Raw genomic sequence first — 25,390 nt, 5'->3', positions numbered from 1 at the left:
ATTATGTCCCAGAAGTGATGCCAGCAAAAACGTTCACTTTAAAGGAACCCTAGCCGGGGGCAGTGTAGGTTGGGGGGTGGGGGGCCTGGGTGGCCCAGTCATTTGAGCATTTGAGCATCTGACACTTGGTTTCGGCTCAGGTCATGATCTCATGGTTTGTGAGATAGAGCCCTAGAGCCCGTGTCAGGTTCTGCACACTGTGGAGCCTGCTTGGGATTCTCCCTCTCCCTCTTTCTCTGCCCTTCCCCCACTCAAAATATATAAACAAACATTAAAAAAAAATAAAGGAACCTGAGGGGATGTTTCATGACATTGAATGCACAGAAGATAAAACGTTGGAAAGTTACCCAAACTTAGAAAGGAGCATGACAACTGGTCGAGGCAAAGACAAGATTCTTGCTTGTTATCTTAAGTTATATTATACAAGAGAAAGAGGCAAACACTATAAGTTTTTCAAAAAGAAAATAATTTTCAATGTTTCTAATGTTTTAAATTACAGTGTACTGAGTTTTACTGTTTTTCTCATGCTTATATATATATACATATAACTGTATATGAGAATTTTTAATGTGACAAAAAATTTTTAAAAGCCATGGAACAACCACAAATTTTCCCATTGGCTCTTATGATCACTTTTCATGGTTTCAGCCTGCATGGTCATTTTTATGACTCTGCACTACCATGCAAAACAAGGATAACCTTTAATATGATAGGTTTATTTTAGATCTCTAATTTTGTTTGAAGATTTTATTTTTAAGTAATCTCAATACCCAATGTGGGGTTCAAACTCACAACCCCAAGATCAAGAGTCACATTTCTACAGACTGAGCCAGCCAGTCACCCCTATGTCTAATTTGGATCATGTAGTGTCTAAGAACTTGTTTGCTCAGGATATATGAAATTCCTGGGTATAAGAAAGGAAAAACTCCAGTAGGCATAGAATTCTTGCCATCATTATTTCATTGCTTTGACCAACTAAATTTTTAAACACAATCCTTTGAATATTTAATAAGTCTTGTTAGCTAGACTAAGTATTATAGTTTGAGACGCAGATAAGGTGAGTCAAATGCTCAATGCCTCCCCATCAGATAACCTTCAAAGACATAAGATTACGGTACTTTTTTGTGTGTTCAGACCTCAGCTCAGGTCCATATCCAAAGAGATAGATAAACCTCAGAGATGGAATAAGCAATGAATTAGAAACAACTCCGTTTCTGGTCAGATCCTGATTTGTTGTGTGTGCTCTCTGAAGGCTCGCTTACATGAAGGCCTAAATACATGATGATGCTGCAAGGGCAGACTCTAAGCAGACCAACTTAAGTATCTTTCCACTCCATTCTCAATGTCATCCTGGCTCCTGCCTAGTTCTAAGATTTGGAAGTTAAAACAGACTAGGTCAAGAGTTTCTATGAAAACTCTTGATGTGTGAGATGAAACCCAGCCCAGAGTCCAGAAGAATAAATAGACAAAGATGTTCCTTGTTCCTGCCTCCCTCTTCAAAGAACTTCTGTGAAATACAATTTTCTGCAATGACGTCAATGTTCTGTATTTATGCTGTTCAGTACAGTACCACTGGTCATGCGTGAAGAGTGAACACCTGAGAAGTGGCTTATACCACCAAGAAACTGAATTTTAAACTTTATGTAGTTAACTTACACATTTTAGTCAAACAGTCCTATGTGGCTAATGGCTACTACAACGGGCGGCATGGCTCAGAGAAAAAAGTACCAAATCCATCTTGGGCGATTCGTTACCAGGAGACACTAGAAAACGCACGTGACTTTATGAAGGTGCCACAGATTTACCTTTGGAACCACTTAACACGAGTCCTAGCTCAGCGCAAACGGCAGCACAAGTGATCTCGTAGTCATGGCCTGTCAAAATGGCCCGGGGAGTGGTGGGCTCACCTTTAGGAACAAACAGATAAAAACAACAAATTAATTCAAGTTCACGCAGGGGATTACCTCTCTCTACTCAGCTCCCTCTACCTAGGCATTCCTATAATGTTCACAGTTTGGAAATCTGTCCAAAAATTCTATTTTAGGACTAGATCCAAACTATACGCTGGAGTATGAGGACCATAGTTGCCAAATTTCGAATCTTTACATGATTATATCAAACAACAATGGTTAAAAACAGAGTAAAATAAGACAAAAATCTGCCTCAGAATACTTTCCAAATATAAATATAAGCCCCTTGATTAGATGATTTATAGACTAATGATTATAAAAGTAGCAACTCTGGCTTGATGCCCATTTCAAAGAAAGGACGCCCCCCCCATTCCGTGGTTCACTGAGATCCCTGTCATAATGCAGACAGTCTGAACTAGGACCTGATACCTCAAAGCAGCCCCTCTCTTAAATGCCTATTTACTAATCTTACGTACTTTTCTGAAATACAGACCTCACAGGGTGTATTTCTCTATGGTTCAAAGAACAGAGGGGGAATAAAGCAAACTCTTACATGTAATTCTACTGATAGTGACTGAAAATTAGGGGAAGAAGGTGAGGAAGGGGTAGCAGAGAAACAGTATCCAGATAATGGAAGATACTTCTATATATTTTCACTAGAAAAAGTCATCCTTTTTTCTAGTCCCAAACTGAAAAGAAAAAAACTAGTTGGTTAATAAGAAACCCACACCACAAACGGCCCCAGCTTAGATAACGAAGACAGTAATGGGCTTGATTTGTGGCTTGATTCATGCCAAACTGCAAGGATAAACTGAACTCCATATTTAGCCTGAAGAACACTATTTTAAGACCACACTAGCCCTCTACTTTTATAGCCTCTAAAGACAAAGACACAAAAAGCCTTTATAAATGGAACTGAAGGGCAGTGTTCTATTAGCATGCTTAGATTTCCTTGATTTGGATTGGTTTCACAGGAATATTGATAAAGGATCCTGTGTAGCCCAAAAGGGGCACATGTGCCCAGAAGAAGGTCACTAGCACCAGCTGTGGAACTCATGGAAAAGAACAACTTGTTAGATCCTATCATGTCGGTCAGGGAAAATCCAGCAGAAACCTGCTGTCCTTGGAAAGGCAAATACTGGCTGTCCAAAAAATTAAACTAGCCTCCAAAGCAATGGTTTTTGCAATGCATCAGTGGCTTCTCTGAAATTTCATGCAAAATAAGTGTCCCTGTTTATGTTTTTCTGGGGGCGGGGGGTGGGGGGGTTGGGGAGGGGAGGAAGGAAAATAGCTTTTACTGAAGGCACAGAGATCCAGACCAAAAGCAGAGGAGGGTCTCTCCTATGAAGACAGGGGCCTAGATTCTGTGCTTCCTGCCCCACTTCAGCTGGAGCCTGCAGTTACTTCATGTCTAGCCACTATAAAGAATTATTACAATGCATTTATTGTAGTATATAATACATAGCTGTGTCCCCACAGAGTCCTTCATGATTTTGGTGACTATATATACTTCTGAATGAGATTTAAGTAAAGGGGCATCGTAGCAAACGTTGTACTACATTGGCTGTGTCACATGCAGCCAGACACAGGAACTGGCCTACATGCTTAATGACAAAGGGAGACCTCAAATGACATATGGAAAGGCGAGAGGATAAGTGGAATGAGGAGGGAGCTTGGTTTCTTTTGATTCCAAGTGTGTAAACTCTGAGGGAAAGCCACCTTAATTACAAAGTTCACACTTGACCTTTTGCAAGCCAGAAAGAATTTGTTAGAAGAGCAACTACATTTTTTCCTTAAAAAGTACACAAATTTGGGAAATTATTTTAAGAAAAGCAGCAAATAATGTAAGCCAATCTGAACTACTTAACTTTCTATTAGAGATAAGCTTTGGCTTAAAATTAGAACTATGTTTTTAAGTTACCAATAATTAGCCCTGATTCATGGTTTCCCCCTTCCCTGAGATGTTCTACATTCTACAAAAATACTGTACAAGATACAACTTTGGAAATTAACATTTCATTATATCTACTTGGCAACCTTTTAAAATCAAGAATTAAAATAATTAAGATCTAAGGAATACATTTTTAATGTGATTGCTCCTTTTTTGTTTTCATACGTTACCATTTTATGGAGGGGAATGAGGAGGGGGAGACTTGGGTTTTAACCTGGGTTGTCTTGGAATTCTTCAGTGGGATATGAAAGTTTGAAGGAGAACTGATGGCCGCTGAAAGCAATCTAAAGTGTAAGCCAAAGTAAACAAAGGACAGATGGATAAGGGTGGATCCAGAAGACATTGTCACTTGAGCATGGCAATGCTTTTTGTTTTCTAGATCTAAGAATTTTTTGTCAGGGACATAGGAAGGAAGGAAGAAAACTGCTGTCAACTGTATTTCTTTCTTTAACGTAAGAGTTGAAATACTCAGAATTTTCTAGGACTGTACAGTTTAGGAAGCCTCACAAGTAACCCCATAAAATTGGTTAAGATAAAATCATTCTTTTTTGTAAACTCATGCTTAGGATTTTTTTCAAAAGTATGCTTTACTTACAAAATACGAGTTTCCATTGATCCACACTATACCAATCATTTCTCCCTCCACAAGTCAGAAGACACACACATACTGAATGATTTCAAAACTGAAAAAGATTTTTCTTTTCCCAGGTCCTGATCTCTAAATAAAGAACTGTTCAATGCTAGGAATTTGGCCTCAAGTTTGGCAAGATGTCCTCAAACCCAGGAAGCAGGTTAGACAGTTCAGGAAATACAGGGGGGAGAAAAAAAGAAAAAGAAAGAAAAGGAAAGGAAAAGAAAAACAAATTAAAAACATAAGGGTAAACTTATGATCATTGGGTTGCTCTCAGGTAACTGGTTTCACAAATATTCATTGGATTTCCAGTAAAAGGACTGTGCTATTTGACTTCCCTCCCCTGTAGGAAATGCACATTAATATCCTCTAAAAATCCACATACAAGAATATGAGGAGCTATCAAATCCTCTTTAAAAAGGCTGTTTTCCAGTCTTGTGTAAAACCTGAACTGTGCATTCTCGTTTCATTATCTGCTATGCAGATTTCATGTTCTTTAAATTTTCTCATCAAAAAAATCTGTTCACAGTAAATACCTGTTGGGTTTTATAAGTTCCAATAAACCAAATGTTTTAAATATTAAAATTTCACTTCAGCAAATAGAATTATATGATATGGGATTTAAATCCAACAGGTCCAAACTGTTTAAATTCAACCGATATTTGGGGGACCGCTTGGAATAAAATTACTAAGGGCAGAGGGAAAAACTGCAGGCAGAACATAGGCTTAATATGTGGCTCACAGAATTTATTTATTTCTCTGTAGTTACACTGTTATACATCATTCTGGATCATAGAGCCCAAGCAATAACATCCTATAGAAAGGAAAGGAAAGGAAAAACTGCTACATATCTGTGTATATTTGTTTGGAAAGTCTAGAAACAAAATCTAGGAACCATATAACTCAGTGCCATTGTAGCACTCATATCCCAACCTCTTGCCAGCCCTGAGAGTTAATACTTAGGAGGGAAAATCAGCTCAAATAACACCATCTTTCACTGAAGTCTCTAAACCAAATAAAGAGTAGAAGAAAAAAGTTTTCTGAAAAATATCAGGTTAATTCTTTGATAAAAATTTGCAGTAGTAAATGGCTACAAAAAATCTTTACTTTGGCTTTCCGAGATAGGAGGATCTACCAAAAGCTAGATCATAAAGCAGAACAGATTCCTTTAAGAACCTTTTAAAGTCTTACTGCTTGAAAAATTGTCATGGCTTTCCATAAAGCTGAGAGAAAAATTTATCTTGCTGCTAGTTTAAGGGGCTACACTTCAAACTCTTCTTAAAGAAAAATAAAAAGAGAAAGAGGATAGACTTCTTGGACTGCTTTGAAAAGCTTGAGCAATTACTTCAAAGGAAAGGGCGTCTTTGTCCGGAGAGCAGGTTTATGACTACTGATGCAAATCCTAACCAAAGGCTGAAAAGGATACTCAGTGCATCTTTATGGATGGCCTTAAAGGAAGATGAACAAGTCAAAGGAGATTAAAGACAGCCCAAATCCTGCCAAGATCTTATACCGGGACACACCGGTTTTTACAGATGTGCTTTTCTCAGTACATAATACTGGAAATATCAGTACTAATTTACAGACACTATTCTAACAACCCAACTTGCATTAAAGCAGCACAAGATCTCCGTAGTACCCATTTAGCATTTATATTGGACCTGTGTTTTAAAATATTAGGTGACGTGTTTTACACCATTAGGCAGAATAACAAATGCTTTTGTTAAATGTGTTTCTTTGGTGCCCTCATAACGGAGTATATTTCTCCTCAAATGGACCCTGAACCACTTACAGTTATACCTCACGGAAGAGAAAACAGTCATTTCTCTAGTACCTGTTCATAAATATTCAATGAGAAAAATATTTCAAAAGATATGTCTCCATTAAGGCAAGGGGGGTTAATAATCCAGGTAAAAACAGACTAGATGTGTATTTCTGGCAAACACTTGAGTTACATTTTAAAATTTCACTAAAGTTCTTGGTATTTTTGGCATCATCTCCTCTGTCTTATGAAAATTAAATTACTTTAAAATGTACTGCACAATTCTCATTAGCAGTTTAAATATGTTATTAGCAGAGAGATAATCTCCTTCATTCATTCCCTGTTTTTTTTTCACAAGTTACTACTTAACTTCATTTCATAATGAAGTTTGGTTCTACATGTACCTATTTCTAGTTTCGTAGAAATGAAATTAGTTCTTTCAATTAATACTTAGTTGAGATGACTCCTTGGGCCAAAAAGTTAACATTTCCCATTTGCTTTCTCATTCATTCATTTACTCCTTCATTTACTTAATAGCCTTTATGGGATATATGCAATGCACTGTGGAAAAAGGAGGGGAATAAAATATAGTCTATTGTCAAATAACTTGATTTTAAGTGGTCACTGGATCAGGTTCTGTTACCTTACTATAAACCTGCAAAGTATAATTATGAATACCTATAATGGGAAAGGTCAAAAGGCTGTACTGAAGTTCAAACTGTTACAATGGAATTTTTATACCAAATGTGTATTTCACATCAACTAATGAAGTCCTTTAATAAAAACAACAGATATAATTTTCCACATTATTAAAATATAACCATCTGACCTCTTCAAGAGGTAAAAGAAAATATGAGACCTGGCTTTGTTAAAAAAAATCATTTCAACAGAGTATTCACTTTGAAAGAAAACACATATTTAAGAACCTAAATATAAAAGTTATTAAGTATATAGAGATTTTTTATAATCTAAGTATTATACAACGTATGCCAGTCATTTCCTAACGAAGGAAAGTTCCGTATTGCACATGCCTTTTGTCCCATTTTAATTACATTTTGATTACTACAACAATTTGTTGAGAAAAAAAAATTCACGTGTTAACTGTACACTGAACTTTCTTATGTGGCTCACCATAATGGCAAACCGAGAAAGGAAATGGCTTTCTGAAGCGGAAATGAGGTTAGCTACTAAATGTTCCTTAAACCTTTCCCATTAACTTCCTAATGTCACTACATTTTAATTATGAAAGAGGAATTCTTTGAAATTTGTTCTAGTCCTTCTATCTCCGCCAACCCTTCTCCTTCTCTCCACTCATCATAGTCTCTTTGGTGAAAAAAAAAATGTTAATTTGGTTAGATATATAGACTATGGAAAATAAACCAAAGCTGCATTTAGGGTGGGACAACCATCAGATAGTAAATTTTGATAGCTTCCTCTTGTAAATAATATTAGAATTACTAATGCAAAACAAGATAATGTTGGTATAAAAATCAACTATAGGTTCTTGGTTTGTAACCTTTCTTCTTCCTCCTCTTTGTCTCTGTGTGTGCATCTCTCTCTTACAACTACAATAGAAAATGTGTGTGAGTACGTACCTGCAATTGCATAAAGTATAACCCTAAGTTGGGTCATAATATTAAAAAAATACAAAATCCTAACATGATATATACTGTCATAAGAATTCATTGGGGCGCCTGGGTGGCTCAGTCGGTTGAGCGTCCGACTTCGGCTCAGGTCACGATCTCGCGGTCCGTGAGTTCGAGCCCCGCGTCAGGCTCTGGGCTGATGGCTCAGAGCCTGGAGCCTGCTTCCGATTCTGTGTCTCCCTCTCTCTCTGCCCCTCCCCCATTTATGCTCTGTCTCTCTCTGTCTCAAAAATAAATAAATGTTAAAAAAATTAAAAAAAAAAAGAATTCAGTTTAGCAAAATCATCTCTGTATTGTCCTTTGCAAATACAAAGCATGCTTTAGTGACAGGGTTGCATCAAATCGTCTACAGGTGATGGCCCAATTAACTCAAATGAAAAATGCAGTACAGCTTAGTGATCAAGAATGGTGCCTCTGGCCTAGAATACCAGCCATGTGATCTTCCTTGGGCATGTTCTCATAGTTTACAGTAAGATCTAGGAGCTTCAAGGCCCAGGGCAGAAAGTAAAGACATATTTATAATCTCTCTGTGCTTCACCTATAAAACAAGGATAATGATAGTAGTTACCACATAGGACCACTGTAAGGTTCAATGAGTTACCATGTAAAGTGCTTTTGGCGGTGCTCAGCATGCAGTGAGCACCCAGCAAGTATCACCGAGTAGTAGTAGTGGTAGTAGTAACAACAGTAGAATGATGTTCACTCTCTGTTGTAGACGCTCTTTCAGCCAAAGTATAATATCTGATCCTATGCTTCATAAATGAAAATTAGAGATGGTTCTGATTATTTTTGTTTGTCATTCTTTTATTTCTTAACTTCTAAAAATTAAACTTTGACTTCTCCCATTCTTCCTTTTCTTAGACTTTCCAGTCTTCCCTAACAATCCATATAAATTCTGATAAAACTACTAATACCTAGAAGCCTAGAGAAGAAAGTGAAGGTACATTATAATCATTAGGTAATAGTACAGTAATAACACTACTATTATCAAAGTAATACGTGCTCATTATAAAACATTCAGACAATGTAGTAAATTATGAAGGAAATGAAAAAACTGCCTCTAAATTCCACTACCTATAAATAACCATTGCTAACATAAGAAAAATCATTTTGCTGGCTATCATTCTGGACTTCTTTCTATGCATGAATATACACAGAACACAAAGTATATACATAGACATAGACACCTAAAAATTATACACGTAGTTTGGTGATCTCTTACACTTAACGATACAGACAGCATTATTTATCCGTGTCAGTACCACAAATTCGTAATACAGTAATGGCTGCAGAGTATTTCATTATGTGAACATACAAGACTCTACTTATGTATTACATATTTTTCTTTCTTAACACTTTTCATTTGTTGATTCCCCCCATAGAGGGGCTTGCTTTTGGCTCAAATTCATTCATAGCTCCTGTAGCTGTATATCTAGTATCTAATAACATAAACATTATAAAATTTTGCCTCCAAAAAAGAATACAGATAAAAACATTTTACACCTTTAGCTTAATTGGAGACATTCTGCTTTTAACATCAAAAGCAAAAGGCAACCTAGGTAATGGGAGAAAATACTTGCAAATCATATATCTGATAATATCCAAAATATATAAAGAGCTCATACAACTCAATAGTAAACAAACAAATGTAAAACAATCTGATTTTCAATAAATAGATAGATCGATAGGCAGAGGATGTGAGTAGGTATTTTTTTTTTCCAAAAAAGACATACAAACGGGCAACAGGTACGTGAAAAGGTGCTAAACATCACTCATCATCAGGGAAATACAAATCAAAACAACAATAATATATCACAATTGTTCAAATGGCTGTCATCAAAAAGACAATAAATAACAAGCGTTGGAGAGGATGTGGAGAAGAGGGACCCCTCATGCACTGTTGGTGGGGATGTAGACTGCGGTAGTAACTGTGGAAGGCAATATGAGGTTCCTCAAAAAATTAAAAAAAAAACATATGGTACAGCAATTCTACTTCTGGGTATTTATCTGAAGGACATGAAAACACTACCTTGAAAAGGTATCTGCACCCTCATGGTCATGACAGCATTATGTATAATAGCCAAGACTTGGAATCTATCAATGTATCTATCAATGGATGAGTGTATCTATGTATCTATCAATGCATAGTGCATTGCATATAGTGCATCCTGTATCTATCAATGGATGAGTGGATAAGAAAATGTGGTGTGTGTTGTGTATATGTGTGTGTATACACACACCAGTGGATTATTATTCATTAATAAAAAAGAGGAAATCCTGCCATGTGTCACAACATGGATGGACCTTGAGGGTATTATGCTAAGTGAAACAAGCCAGAGAAAGACAAATACTTTCTAATTTCACTTATATGTGGAATTAAAAAAAAAAACCAAAACAAACAAACTGACCTCAGAGATACAAAGAACAGACTGGCATGGTAGTTGGGGGGTAGGGGAGATGGCAAAGGTGGTCAAAAGGTACTTTCAGTTACAAAGTAAGTCAGTTCTGGGACGTAGTATACTCATGGTGACTACAGTTAATAACACTATATTGTAGGTTTGAAAGTTGCTAAGAGAGTAGATCCTCATCACAGGAAAAAAAATGTATAACTGTGTGGTGATGGACATTACCTAAATAAATTGTGGTGATCATTTCACAGTATATACATATATCAAGTCATGTTGTACACCTGAAGCTAGTATGTTATATGTCCATTTTATCTCAATTAAGAAAGACACATCCTGATCCCACTCACCCCAGGGAAATATAGCAATCTCTCGGGTGTAGGAAATTACAAGCTACAAGAGTAAAAGCTAAAAAGTTCAGCAGTCATAAAGACTTCACCATAGGAGGCAGAAAGAATTCTAAGATTTTCCCCCCTACCTAGAAATAATTCAAATCTAGAATCTGAAGTCTGACCGAGCCTATTTATGAGCAAAATTACTTTAAAAACTAGGGCAATTGTTGCTTTGTAAAAGGAATCATTAGAGGAATTTAAGTACTTAATTTCATGGTTTTTTTTTTAATAAACTGTTAGGAATATTAAAGTACAATATAAGGGACACACGCACAAAGCTGTCATACAGTTTCTCTACTGAAATGAACTTTTTGGAAGGTGATAAAAGTCAGTCTCATAGCTTGTTCCAGGAGGCCTTGATTAAATGTGTCCTTATGATGGTTCTCCAATAATGTTACACACACACACGTGCAATACTCTAAAAGCACAAGAATCTCGCTTTTAGGTTTAAAAAAGGGTGGAAGAAATAGCTTGCCATTTCAAGGTATATTCAGTTTCAATTAAATGACGAAAGATACATTCCAAATTTTCTTTGAGAACCCTAGCTGACCAGAGGGAACTTGTCTCTTCTTACATTAGTTCTACCAATTGTTTGAAATTAAATTTCCCATCTGAGCATAAAGTATTAGACAAGCAACTTTCTTTGGTGTGGTACTATGAAAGTCTACACATGAAGATACTCAGTTTCAATTTGAGGGCATAAATCTTCAGTTCTTCTTTTCTCATATTTATATGACTACAGCCTACGGCTGAATGGTATAGTCATTTTTCTCTGCAACTAAACAAGGTAAATAAATGTGATATATTGGCACATCACCCCACCACTCTGCATATGGTGCACATTAAGGTTGTATTCATTTGCCATATGAATATAATTCCTTTTACCACATCTACTATTAGTTACAAGCAGTAAATACAGAGTTGTTTTGCTGGAACTTGCGGGCCTGCATTACATCATGGAGCACTAAACATCCTGGACCTTCTGGAGAATTTCATAAACATAGTTTAATGTCACCTGAACTTGAACACTGCCAACATACTGCTGCAAACCCAACTTGATGAATTATTCAAGAAAAAAAGAAAAATACAGGGCAGTCTCAGTGTTAGTACAACAGTGTATGCCAAAAGTCAGGCCACAAGGAAAGCTCTTGATGAGGTAAATATAAGAAGTCATGTTCTAGACAAAGAATCAGACCGAGAGAAATATGCCGGGTGCAAGAAGGCTACTTGGGCCAAGCACTCCTTTCATATTCAGAATCTAGTGAACATAAGGTCAAAATATCTGAACAATTTTCTTCAACTACAGCTTACCTGCAATCAAGAATGTAAGAGTTTATCTTATGACAAACTGATGCTTTGTTTCATGAGGCATACGTTGAGCTTACTTTTTTTTCCTTAAACAAAGTATTTTTTATAAATTTCCAAATCCACATTAGGGTAGAGGAAAAGAAGGAAGAAAGTGATTTCTTTTACAAACTTATATGGTTCACCACAAACGTACATACCTTGGCATTTGTGACCCATAAATAATATATCACAGGCAATTAAAAACAACGTACACCTGTCTTATCACACACTGATTTTCAAATTTACCGAATTAAGTCCCCAAATACATCCAGCAGATGGTGCTCTAGGACACCTACTTAAAGAGAGTAATACTGTTTGTGTTATATCCACCTATATTTTGGCAAGACAAAGAATAAGGATTTATCAGTAGCTTCAGTAAAACATATTAGGCTTTATGATAGAAAGAACATAATTCCTAAATATGTGCACAAAAATATACATATGCATAAGCACATGTGCACAGAAGCAACCAGTAAATAATTCACACCTGGACATATAATGATACTACTTTTCTTATAGACTGATGAGTAGTCTATGTATATCAGTGGTATTTATAGTCATATGGCAAGATCATTCTAAATTCATTAAAAAAAAATTTAGAATGCTTTAAAGTTAGAATTCATTTTTAATTATAGCAGGAATGTCTCATTAGGGTGATACTAGTAAAATTAACAACAGTGGGATTTACGGTAATGACTTAAGTGATTGATGAGAGTATAACAAAATGAAGTTTTAGACAGAGAAAAAGCAGGGCAGCTATGGCATACAGTACTTTAAAAAACAGCTCTGTGGTCTGTTAGTGCTAGCCTTATGGTTAATAAAACCTTCTTTCTAATTAATGGTGCTGAAATATTCTTAAAGAACAGAATCTTGTTGTTATGAAGAAAAACTTAAATAGTTGTGTGTGTGTGTGTGTGTGTGTGTGTGTGTGTGTGTGTGTGTGAGCGCGCGCGTTTTTCAGTAGACGCCATTCCCATAAAGGAGAAAGCTGACATAGATTAGCATGTCTGATTGCAAAGAGGAAAAAAAATGCCACCTTTCAATCAAATCAAAACCAGAATGTGAGGATGGAAAACTAGTTTACTGAAATACTATATACACAAATCTATGCAACACCCTCACAGTCGGCAAACATTTGTTTCTAAAGCTAATCAACTGTGGCTTTTAAAAAATTACTCAGAAACCTGAAAATATTTAATAAGTATTTACTTTCAAATGCTTAATAAGCATTTAAAGTTTATGATCTAGTAATACAATATAAAAATAGTGGATAAGAACTATTTTGTAAATTTTCATCTTGCTTATAAGATCATTTCAAAGTTTAAAGTATTTAAATGTCAATTGAGTGCACGGGGAAGGGGGGGGTAATTTTCTCCAAAATTTGAAAGTGGATAGTTTGTATAGTATTATTCTGAAGGAAAATTGAGTGTTTCAGGAAAAGCATCCTGGTGCACAAATTCAGCTCTAAAACACAGAGTACTAGGGCAAAGGAAGATATGGTTCCATGTAGAAAATGCCTTTCTTTAAAATGTTCTCGTTCATTTTATTTAAAAATCTACAACTAAATGGAATTGAATCTTAATTTTTCTTCTTGGTAAGAAAACTGCATTCTACAGGAGCTAACCATCACAAAAGAGTCAAAGATGAGAAACTATCTGTTATTCAGGAAAACGAGGCCTTTGGCACATAATCTAGGCATAGTTTATAAAACATGTGCATCCTTTTAAAAGCCCAAGTTATAGTATATATGGGTTTTATCCAGTTTGAATTAGCTGGATTTTGCCCAAGCAATGTGTATTTTAATACTGGATAACATGATTTTAAAAAGATAGTAATAAAGCTATAAACTTTACATATAGCACTAATACTAATTTGTAGAAAATGGTGCAGGCTTATGACCCTAGCAGGTAAAAATGGGAGCTTATTCTCATGATTTTTGAAAACAAAACAAAATACTTGAATGAGACCTAAAAAATGCAGAAAAAGCCATAGCATAGTTTTAACTTACCTATTTTCCTTTCATGAAAGGAAAAAGTCTATATTCAAAATTTTAAGTTGAGACATTATATGCATTTATAGACCAGATTGAAATTATGTATAAACAAAGCATGGCCATTTCTTAAAGGGCATGTATATTGCATCCAAGAGATACAATATAGGAATAAGCATAACCTAAAATTCCTCATGTGAACAGCTCTGACTTGAGCGGCTGCATCGTGGAGCCATCAAGGAGCCAGAGGCTTATAAAATCCGAACCAGCTTGCATGAATGTGTAAAACACAGTTACACGCGCGGTAAAAATGTCTTTGTTTTTGTTTGTCATTTCTTTTGAAAAGCTTAGACTGGCTTGTTCATTTTTCTATTCTAATGTGTGGAAATTCTCATTATATGAAAAAGTGCCTATTTGTCTTTCTCCCAGATTCATCCTTCAAAGCTAAAGCAAAATTAGATTGGGACATCAGAGATTATAAAAGAGCCAGAAAGGATGAGGTTCACTTTGAGAAAGGTAATTTAATTTAGTCAAGATACATTACAATTTTCTAAAATTTTTATGAGATGTGCTGTTATGTTATTCTTTTATTTTTTTTTCTTTTCATTACCAGCGTTACTAGGAGTTAATGTCCACCATACTGCAGACAATGAGAGGGTATAGATGAAGTGCCTTATGAAAAATATAACATTATAATATATACTCTAATGCCAACAAGATGGTGTTTGTATGGTGATTTATTTGCTCTAAGCATTCTGTGCTTCTGATAACACTTTAAGTCAGTGACTATTGTTGCTTTCATTTTACAGACAAGACAGAAGGACCACAGAAAAGCTTAGAACTTAGATTTGTTTTACTCCAAACTCCAGGATTTGGTCAATGCTACTGGATTCATTTTTTTCTAGAAGACATGCATGTAAAAACCATCTCTAGGATGATTTATAAGGTATTTATACATTTCTTCCTTCTGGAAATGTTGAATATTTCTAGTATGAAAATATACTTTAATTTCTGAAATGTAACAGCAATTACATATAAGTATAGATAATAAGCCTCTAGCTACTTCTTGGAGTACACACTGGTAATGACCATGTATAACATATAAAACACAAATTAGACCATGGAAGTAAAAATAAATTTTTTTTTCTTGTGTTTGGATTGCTACATGTGAATGAAACACATTACTTTAAGGCAAGAGAAAGTTCTTCCTGTATATTTTCAGATAAATAAAAAATTATATATTTATTATTTATGTTAAACGTAGGTTTGTCTAAGATAATTTACTGAATCGCGGTAACTGAGTTTATAAACACAGGAAAAAAAGAAATTGAAAGGAGACACTCCTAAAAGGCCAGAAATGAAGAAGGAGCAGAATGTGAGGGTCCAATAAGAACATGAAGTACTTTTCAAACGAAAGTGAAAAACAAAATCCCTTAAGTTTACATGTTTAAACATTTTATTGTAATTATGTATAAAATGCAGATGTCTCCGTAAATATGTGAAATACACATATGAACACATTACCCTCCCATATAAACACTAAAGTTTGACCTGATAACAAAGACCATATTATCTAAAGCATCACAATCTTAAAGTTATTTTTCATATTCTATTTGTATAGGGAATTATCCCTGATTTAATTAACATAAGAAATATACATTACAGGATTTAATAAAAATCGTGTCTACCTATCACACAAAACAGAAAAGCATAAACAGCTTTGATAAAATATCTCCCATATACTTCTTTTAAAATTATACACTGGCTTTTGACTATTTTTACATATTTCACTTTCAATCAAATATTAAACATTTAATAAGCACAGCTTTAAGAAGTCAATCCAAAATGTGACGGAATTAAGCATGTTCAGACTGTCTCCTAATTTGGAGCTAAGGGACAGAAGTAAGTGCCATAGCATTCAGGTAAAGCAATCAAGGACAAAATGGTCCTTCCTTTTAACCAAATGTAGTGCAGCTTGCTTTAAATTAAGAAACTGTAAATATTTAAGAGCAGTTAAAATGCTCTACTTTATGAAGTAAAAATCTAAAGCTATTCTTGCAGGAACTCTTCAGTGTTGTCATAATCATTTTAATTAAATTCTCATTTTTCAGGTGGTCCCTTTAATTGTTTTTTCCTACTTCTTAATGTGTTTTTCTAAAGCCATTTCTTTTCTGCAGCTGTGTGCGATTGGTTTTAATGGTAGCTGCTTCCTTTTTTGCCTTCTGTGAATTACAATTTTAAATGGTTACACATTTTTTGTTTTACTGCCTTCAGCATAGTTTCATAAAGATGTTTAAGGCTGTTGGTGAACATTTTCATTTCCCATATGAAAAACCAAGAGCCAATTTGAATATTCCATATTGGCCTTTTATGACCTGTTTTATCTTTTAATATGTAAATGAAAGCATATTCTTTATAAAGACTGGTTTGTTTCCATGAAATTATAATTTTTCTTTTGCCCTCTTAAAATATGAATTCAATAAACAAGATAATATGTGATTGCACTTTTATGTTTTGTCTTGTTCGTGAATGAAACACCTCTCTTTTATTTGGTGACAGCCATTTCCAAAGAAGAACTACCATGTTCAGATCATAACCTGTAACATGAAAAATCCATAGTTGGATGTGAATTATCAATGTTCACAAACTGTTAATAACTGAAAGCCTATCTAGACCTTCCTTAAATGATAACTAAGAAATTAAAACGACTCAATAATTCAGTTTCACTTTCACCATGATGAAAAATGTAACTTCAAACATCACTGCAGAATGTTATTATACATCACTTGTAATAGTTTACTTATAAAATGAGTTGTACTCACTGCCCGGGTTATCTCCAATCCCACTGCTTTTTCCATTCCAGTACCAGAGCAGAAGGGTTGCATCACGTGACCCTGAGAGAATGTAGCAATTTCCCCCGATATAGGACTCAGAACGAGTGAGGCAAGTAACCACATCCCAATGGCCAAATACCACTTGGATCAATTTTCCTGAAATACAAAACAATTTTCTTTAAAGCTGAAATGAAAAAAAATAAGAAAATATTCCAGTGACCATTTAACTTACAAGATAATGAAGTCATATTAACTCAGATTCTGATGATTCAGGATTTATAATAAAATTTGATCTGGTTTAACCTAAAAGTTTTCTCTGAATATTAACAACAAAAAATCAACTGAGCAGTGATAGTAACAGTTTTGAAAGACATATATTAAAACTGTTTCAACAAATAGTATTTGAGGACCATGATGCCTTATAGCATTATGTCCATGGCTACCATAAATAATAAATAAATCATGTCTACTGATTAAAACAGACCCAGGAGAATTCAACAATTTCAGCAATTTCTTAAGTTATTCTGTAGGATTCAAAACAAAATAAAACTTAGGTTCCTTTCTTTAAGTACTTTATAACTTAGACTTTACTAATACAAACTTGTCTCTGAATTAGTAAAGAGTTAATGTATTTTTTTTTAAGTGATCTATACAAGGACGACATAAATCACTCTGGAGAGTTTCTGTGTTTTTTTTTTTTTCAAATTAGAATTACATGAACTAAATTTTGGTAAAAAGACTAATATATTATGATTGCAGTTTGAGCCAGGTCATTCCATCTCTGTTTTAATTGTCTGAATGATGAAAATTCCTTGGGGGCTCATGATGAAATTCAGATAATGGCAGTTTATCTAACATTAATGACTGGGGGGTGAAAAGGAGGAACTCTAACTAAACTTACTACAGATCTAGGGTTTCAGACACAGGATGACTTGTTCACTAACAGTGCCAGAAAAAAGAGTAAAGCCCCCACTTTTAGTGCCAGAAAAAAAAGTAAAGTCCCCACTTTTAAAACCTTTGTTTAAAAATTAGGATGGTATTTATAATTCATACATACTGTCTAAAGAATTAAATAGCTATAGTAGCCCTTCCACTCCATCCCTATGGTTTCTGGCTAAAATTTTCCTTTCAAAAACATCCTTACAGAATGTACAGTTGAATGTCAGAGAATATCTGTCTCTAATATTCAGCATAAGTTTTTTTATTTTTGAATAAATGTTTCAGTGGGGTCATATAATTCAAATATTCAAGAAGAAAGACCACTAAGCTGAAAAAAGATTAATATGCCTTAAAAAGTTTGTGTTTAATTTGTAACACATCATAACCTATTCAAAAGTTTGAGGTCTCAAGTATTGGCATCTAAGTATATTTAACTTTTCAAGATAATCATAAATATAACTAAAAAAGTACTTATGTTAACTTTTTTAAATTCTTCATTTTAATAGGTCTCTTACTTTTTTAAGGTTTTTAATGTTTATTTTGCTTTTGAGAGGTGGGGGGGGGGGGGCGGTTGGAGGGGCAGAGAGAGAAAGACACAGAATCTGAAGCAGGCTCCAGGCTCGGAGCTGTCAGCACAGAGTCCAATGCAGGGCTTGAACTCACAAACCATGAGATCATGACCCGAGCCAGAGTCGGACGCTTAACCAACTGAGCCACCCAGGCGCCCCAGTAAGTCTAATACCTGTTAAAAAGGCTGCAAATTTAAAAATAAAATGCTGAAACATAATTTATTTAACTCAGGTATAAGATCAAATACAGTGTTTTCACTCTTGCAGAGAGCCTACTACTAGTAACTTTAAATTCAGATTCATCTCAGGCTCAAATTGCACAATTAATAAAATGCATTTTTTTCTCCTGTGAATAGTCTTTAGTTAAAGCTGGTGTTTTAACTGCTAAAGTTAAAAATGTGTACTTCTGAATTTCTTCAACTTTTTAAATGGATATCAAAACATTTCATTTAAAAATTAATTGTATCGACAAAGATCAAGAATTCAAGCCTTCTTAGAATAAAAAAAATGGAAATGAAAAGAGCAAATTAAATATGAAAAGATATAATCATTTCCACATCATTTCCAATTTACATGAAGAACAAAGTGGAGAAGGTTAGTGGTAAACTGGGTGGTGTCAGAGTAAAGGCAGGCCTTACAAAGGGTAAGACAAAGTTAGTCAGCTGAATGCACTCTTAGTACTAATTGGAAAACTGAAGGCAATGTCAGTGAGTTGTAACCACTGAAAACAACTGAACATACTGTGTTGGTTATGTTTTTGATAACAGGATGTACAGTTATTTCTGCCTCAGCCTACACCTAAATGTTGAGAACATGTGAACTACAGGAGTAATTTAAATAGATTATTTAGGGCAGGCCTATTTAAGATGTAATGGCCATCAATCCAGTGGGTTGTAGAAGTGAGGAGGAGTTACTACGATTAACAATCAATGGTACAAGAGGAACACAGGGCACGGGAAATCCAAGTGCTTCCAGGAGCCTTGCAAAAAAGCAGCTATTCTCCTGATAATTTACCTAATTTCCAACTCATGTGAGAACAAAGTGTAAAGATTTCGCTGGACAAGTGGGATAAATTAACTATAGTGGCAGAATCTTCCCAGATCCATTTGTTAATTCTAGGGTAAGTCATCACTCTGTATCTATAATGTCAGTGTTAGAAAAATGTATACTCTGTCACTATGGTTCTTTAATTAAAACTTCCTTGTGTTTTAATTTTGGCCCCCAAAGTTATCACAATTATTTTTTATTCAACCAATATTTGCTGAGTGCTAAGCATTAGGCCTTCTTACATGTATATTGGTGGTAAATAGACATGATGCCTGCCCTTATAATATTTAGTGTTTAGTGGGGCAGACAGACATTAAACACAAACATATGTAATTATGAATAGTGATAAGTATTGTAAAAGAAAAAAACAAGGTAGGATCAGTGAGAATAATAAGGTAGAATGAATTTAGATTGGGCATCAAGGAAGATTGAAATGAGGGAGTGATGTGACATTTACATATTTATATCTAAAGCCTTTCATATTTTAATACCAATTAATTTTATTTTCTACAATTTATACTTTGGACTCAACTCTGGAAAACATTATTTTTTTAAGTTTACTTTTTCCTGTTCTGGCAGCCTTCCTCAGCAATAGTTGTTATTACTATGAGGTTGAGGTTCACTCCTCCTAAATAAATCACAGCATATAAATACCTGCTGCTCTTTTTGGTAAATTATTTTCTGATAATCTCATAAGTGTTCCTCAACCTTTATTTTTTGTTTCCTTTAATACCAGTCCACCTCTCCACACACTAATATCAAATATTACCACAAGCACTAGAATATCCTTTTTTTGACAGAACAAATTTTCTAGTTAATGTTTTATTTGACAGCTGTGCTACAAATAAAAAAAATTCAAGCTCAGGACTCTACACCACTGAATCTAAAATGTGGCCTGAAAATAATTCCCACTGCCGAGGGAAGGTTTTATTGTTGCCTCTGCTGTTCTGGTTGTGTCCCGAAAACATGATTTATGTTTAAAGAATTTCCCGTTACAACCAGTTTCTCTCCCCCACCCACCCCACCCTGAATCTAATAACGGAAGGATTTTTTTTTTTTGGCTTATGTGTGAAAATATAATTGAATTCAACACTTGTGATAGCTTTGCTATTATATATTATTGATCATATAATTTTCCCCTTGCTTTTCTGGTAAACTTAAAGGAGAAACTATTTAATATCCCTATTGTCATAAAATATATATTTACTCTAACTGAAGTTACTTTAAATAAAACTAGCATCAGAGTTTGTTTGTATAGAAGATATTAAGAAACATACTAGGACTATCATTTCAGGATTTTTTCATAACTTTTCTAGCAAATGTAAATATTTTTATTGTACAAGCTAAGTAAGTACCACTAAAATGAAGCTTAGAATAAATCTACCACTTATGAAAATGTTTTACATACACACACACTCACATATCCAAAAAAACCCCTGTAAAGTGGAAGGTTTTTGGAAAGAAGAGAAGGCATGTTGTCTACTTTATCAGGTCTAATGTAACATGGCAGACACAGAGGAACTTAGTGTCATACATTATAGCATTTTCCAAAATTAACCAATATTCATGGGTACGCCTATATGAGATAACATGGTGTAATGATAAAGAATGCTACATCTGAAGTCAGAAGAGCTGGCTCCAATACCAAGTTCAATTACCATTATCTATACAAATTTCAAAAAAGTTACTTAACCTTTCTAAACCTCAGTTTTCATCATCTGAAAAATAAGGATGAAGATACCTGTCTTGTCTCTCACAGGACTGTTATGAGGCTGACACAATATCATGTATATGAAAGAATTTTATAAATTCTAAAGAACTCTGTGTGAATGTAAGAGTTATTTTAAATATTAGTATTAGATAAAAGTGATTATTACAAATTATATTACAAATATTAATAGTCAATGCTTTTGAAAAGTGATATGAAAGGCTAGCAAATTCAAAAATACTCAAATGTCAAAATCAAAGACTGACATAATATATGATTCCACTTATATAACATTCTGGAAAATGCAAAATTACAGAGATAAAGAATAGATCAGTGGTGCAAAGCTGAGGCGGGGGAAGAGGCTGATGGCAAAGGGGAGGCACAGGGAATTTTGGGGGTGACAGAACTGCTCTACATCTTTATTGTGGTGGTTATGTAATTCTATACACTGCTTAAACTTATAGAACTGTAACCCAAAAAGAATTCATTTTATGGTATGTAAATTATAAAATAATTTTTTAAATGTATAAAAAATGATATGCAATCTAAAAGAATGTTGAAGAAAATTTTGTGAGAGGATGTAACAATTTTAATCTGAAAGTTTATGCAAAAGGGGAGCACAATTTGAGGTCAATGATTCTAATAAGGTTGTCATTACCATAATAGTGAAAGAAGAGGTTAAAATTTAAATTCCATTATTAAATCAGAGAAAAGTCACTGTAATAATAAATAATTTTAGGAACACATCAATTCCATTGGATTTTTTAAGAATTCTAGAGGAGTTTTAGGCTCAATAGTAATCAACCTTATAGACCTCAATATGCAGTAAGTGCCTAATTAAAGAAAAAGACTAGAATAATGGTATTTTCTTTCTGGACCTACAGAACATAGGATACACATTTTAAGAAAACTATCATCAGTTCAATAAAAAAATAAGTAAGATCATGGCAAAAACAACTTCTAGGGTCTATTATATGAACCGTATATATTCAACTATTTTTCCTCTACTTTCTCATAGCTATATTACAATACATTCATCAAAATGCATTAGGACAAAATTTTTGAATAACCAACAATTAGTTTTTCAATATATTATACTTACTAAAGCAGAAACTTGGATTCATACATTCTATAAAGATTATAAACAAGACTGAAAAATGATTTACTATAAAACATTTAACTAGAAATTAAAAAGAATTTCCTATTCTCACATGCAAGTAAGATATTTGTACATCCTTGTTTTAGTTGAAATTTCTACTTCCACGGTATTATCAAATTCTGATATATTAATATCTAATTTTAATTCTTTCAAATATTCAACTACATATTTACTATAAATTGATTTCCTCCTATAACAGTTTCTAAAATATTTTATAGAGACTTCTGAATTTCCTATATACAAAAATTTATAGATCTTCCGTAATAATGATGAGTTAAGCTTGGTTTGTCCCTTAGTGAGATACATGCAAATGAATATATACAGTTAAACTTTTATATTTTAATAAGAGCCCCTGTCACATATGAAATCAGTAGTCAGCTAATGTCCTTCATGATGGTGTAGCTTTCAACAATGTTCTATGCAGAATTAAGTGGAGGCAAGATATCTACTACTAAGAAATACAATTAATGAGAAATTCCAGTAAGGAAAAAAAAAGCCCTTTATATAATACAAAAGTGGGAAAATACACCTATAGGTATGTACACCTGCTGTACGATTATGTTACTTACATGCCAGGATACGATTTCAAATGAATCATTCATTCCGTAGGCATGAGGCTTGGAAGACAGACTTACTATAACAAACTGCCTCTTAAAAACATGCTGAAGTTAACTTAATAGTGAACTATATTATAGATTTTTACTTAAACGGGGAAAACAGTGTCTCTTCCTTATGTTACACATTTTAGAATTCTGTAATTTGGGGAAGGAAGAAGATGAGAGAACATTCTAGCCTCTCAATGCTACTTGTAGCTAACTTTAGTTCACTGATGAAAATAAGTTACCTGTGTCTGTAGAGTAGACTCGGAAACTCTTATCCCAGAAGCCACAGATGAGAATATAGCGGTTGTCCGAAGTGATGACAAAGCACTGGGAATGGACTTGAATGCTTTGGTCTAAAAGGTCAGTGATTTGCCTCCTGTGCATTCCTGTATTGCTGGCTGTAACAACAGAGGAAGAGACAAAAAATCCTACTAAACCCACACATGTACAAAAATCCTAGGGTCTGTGATACTGGTGGTTGGGTTGAGGGAGAAGCATTCCAGGACAAGAATATTTGACCTTTAATTTAAAGTTTTAAACATAAACATAACAATATTTGAAAAAAAAAACAGGAAAATATATCCAGTTGTTGGAAGAATGTGGGTAGCTAAATTCAATGTCTCAAAAAGAAATTTTGCCTAGAGGGAAAAATAATAACATACTACAATTTCAAAATAGCATACAATTCTCAGAACATGCTTTCTAGCTCTTGGACAAGACCAAACTAGATTACAGTCTCCAGATTGCACCACAGTTAGGTTTGTGTTTCTGACAATCTCATTACATCCATTGTCATGAGAATGGATTCATGTTGTGACAATCTATTACCTTTTAACTTTTTGTCACAAGAAAGCAATATTAGAATTTAAATGTCATATATTTGAAATATTGTAACATCTTGGAGTACTTTGGCTTTAACAGGTCTTTAATTTGACTAGATGTGAACTCCTTCCCCTGTTTACAGCTGTACTTGCATGTAAGGAAAGGGTAGAATGACTATTTATTAAAGATACTTGTAATTGAAAAAGTCAAAGCACAGCACACTGCCACTTTCTTACTCCTTATGTAAGCAATAAAACAAGACAGTCTGGCAGTGTGTTTTCAAAGTGCTACAGAGCACCTGATATGGGGTTTGTCACCAGGCAGAAGGTCAGACACAGAGCAACATCAAGCACATAGGAAGAGTAATAATCCTCTAGAAATATACTACCAAGCATGCCATTATCAGAAAAGGAATTTTCACTGAGATGCCTTTCTTGGCACCATGAGGCCAACCAAATAGAAAGCTTTGTTTCCAGTGACCTCAGGGTTATTTCACCACCAACCTTCCAATACAAATAATAGTTTTTATAATAATAAAGAAATGTGATTGTACCAGAAATCATAACAAGATAAATTTCTGCATCTGATCATTACATTCTTTGCATCATAGTCTTCAGTTTGGTTTTTTTTTTGGGTGGGCGGGGGAAACCCCAACCTATAAGTGCATTGATAAAAATAAAAAATAGAAAAATATTCATTGCATGTAATAACTAAGTTAATGTGGCCAATCTAAGAGAAGGCTCAGAAAGTAATGCTTGAAGAAAAAAAGTATTCAAAATACTTTCCAGTGCTGTATTAAGAACCACTGGGGATACAGAGAAATCAACTATTCCCTGCCCTCATGGCAAACATGACCTAGCAAACATATGCATAGACATAGTAGAATATTCTGCTAGTGTCTGTCTATACAACTTAACCAAGGAAGATTATTAGATAACTATTTGATAATAGGCTTCATATTACTTTTGGGGGATTAATGAACTAGAAAGTGACAGCAGCAGTAAAAAGGGCAGAATCCTATTTGGGGATCATTCTTTTGCCACCTCCTTCCCACATAAAGGGAAGCTGCTGGCAAATAAGAAAAGCTTTTATAAGTACCATAGTACATTACAGAGAGACAATAGTATCCCACTGCAGTGAAGCTGTATGGTACAACTTAGATTTTTTTATTCCAAGAAACCTAGCAATTTAAGACAAGGCACGTAATACTTTCCATACTGGGTACTACAGTACTTCATTCCACATGAAAACTGTAAAAATGTTTATTTGTTACCATTTATATGACTTTTGCTTCTAGGATATAAACTTTCACTGGTCTTTTTTTGGGGGGGGCATGATTTCTGGTGGGGGGGAGGATCTCGCTTCACAGATTTGGGTATGTGCATAAATTTTAATTGAGAGACCACAAAGTACCCATGAGTACAGGCTGATGCCCCTTCAGCATTCAGATGAACTATTTTCCAAGTAAGTGCTTACCTATAATTTAGTATTGCGACATCCATCCATCCATCCAATCTATTTAATCTATCTATCTCACAACTGCCTTCCTTTATCTCATTGTCTCCCAAGATTCAGTACTGAAGGTGTTTTTATTTAATGAAGATTAGGTGTATTTGTCCAGATAAGCATTCTTCAAACTGGGGCATGCACACTCCTGGCAGGAGGGTGGTATAAGA

At 34.5% G+C, this 25,390-nt stretch overlaps 1 protein-coding gene across 3 annotated transcripts in view; it reads right to left on the bottom strand.

The window, feature by feature from the left end:
* The window catches only part of LRBA (LPS responsive beige-like anchor protein), a 781,201-nt gene that overhangs the window by 13,324 nt on the left and 742,487 nt on the right, over positions 1–25,390 (bottom strand). For all 3 annotated transcript variants that reach the window (XM_042983782.1, XM_042983784.1, XM_042983783.1), the window contains 3 exons: positions 23,135–23,290; positions 16,857–17,024; positions 1,806–1,907 (listed from right to left, as the gene is read on the bottom strand). In XM_042983782.1, coding sequence (XP_042839716.1) covers positions 1,806–1,907; positions 16,857–17,024; positions 23,135–23,290 — 426 coding nt within the window. The remainder of the gene's footprint in view (positions 1–1,805; positions 1,908–16,856; positions 17,025–23,134; positions 23,291–25,390) is intronic.

Source organism: Panthera tigris, chromosome B1 (genome assembly GCF_018350195.1).
Source record: "Panthera tigris isolate Pti1 chromosome B1, P.tigris_Pti1_mat1.1, whole genome shotgun sequence".
Taxonomy (NCBI): Eukaryota; Metazoa; Chordata; class Mammalia; order Carnivora; family Felidae; genus Panthera; species Panthera tigris.
Note: the sequence above shows the minus strand (reverse complement) of the source record. Positions and strands in the feature narration are given on the sequence as shown.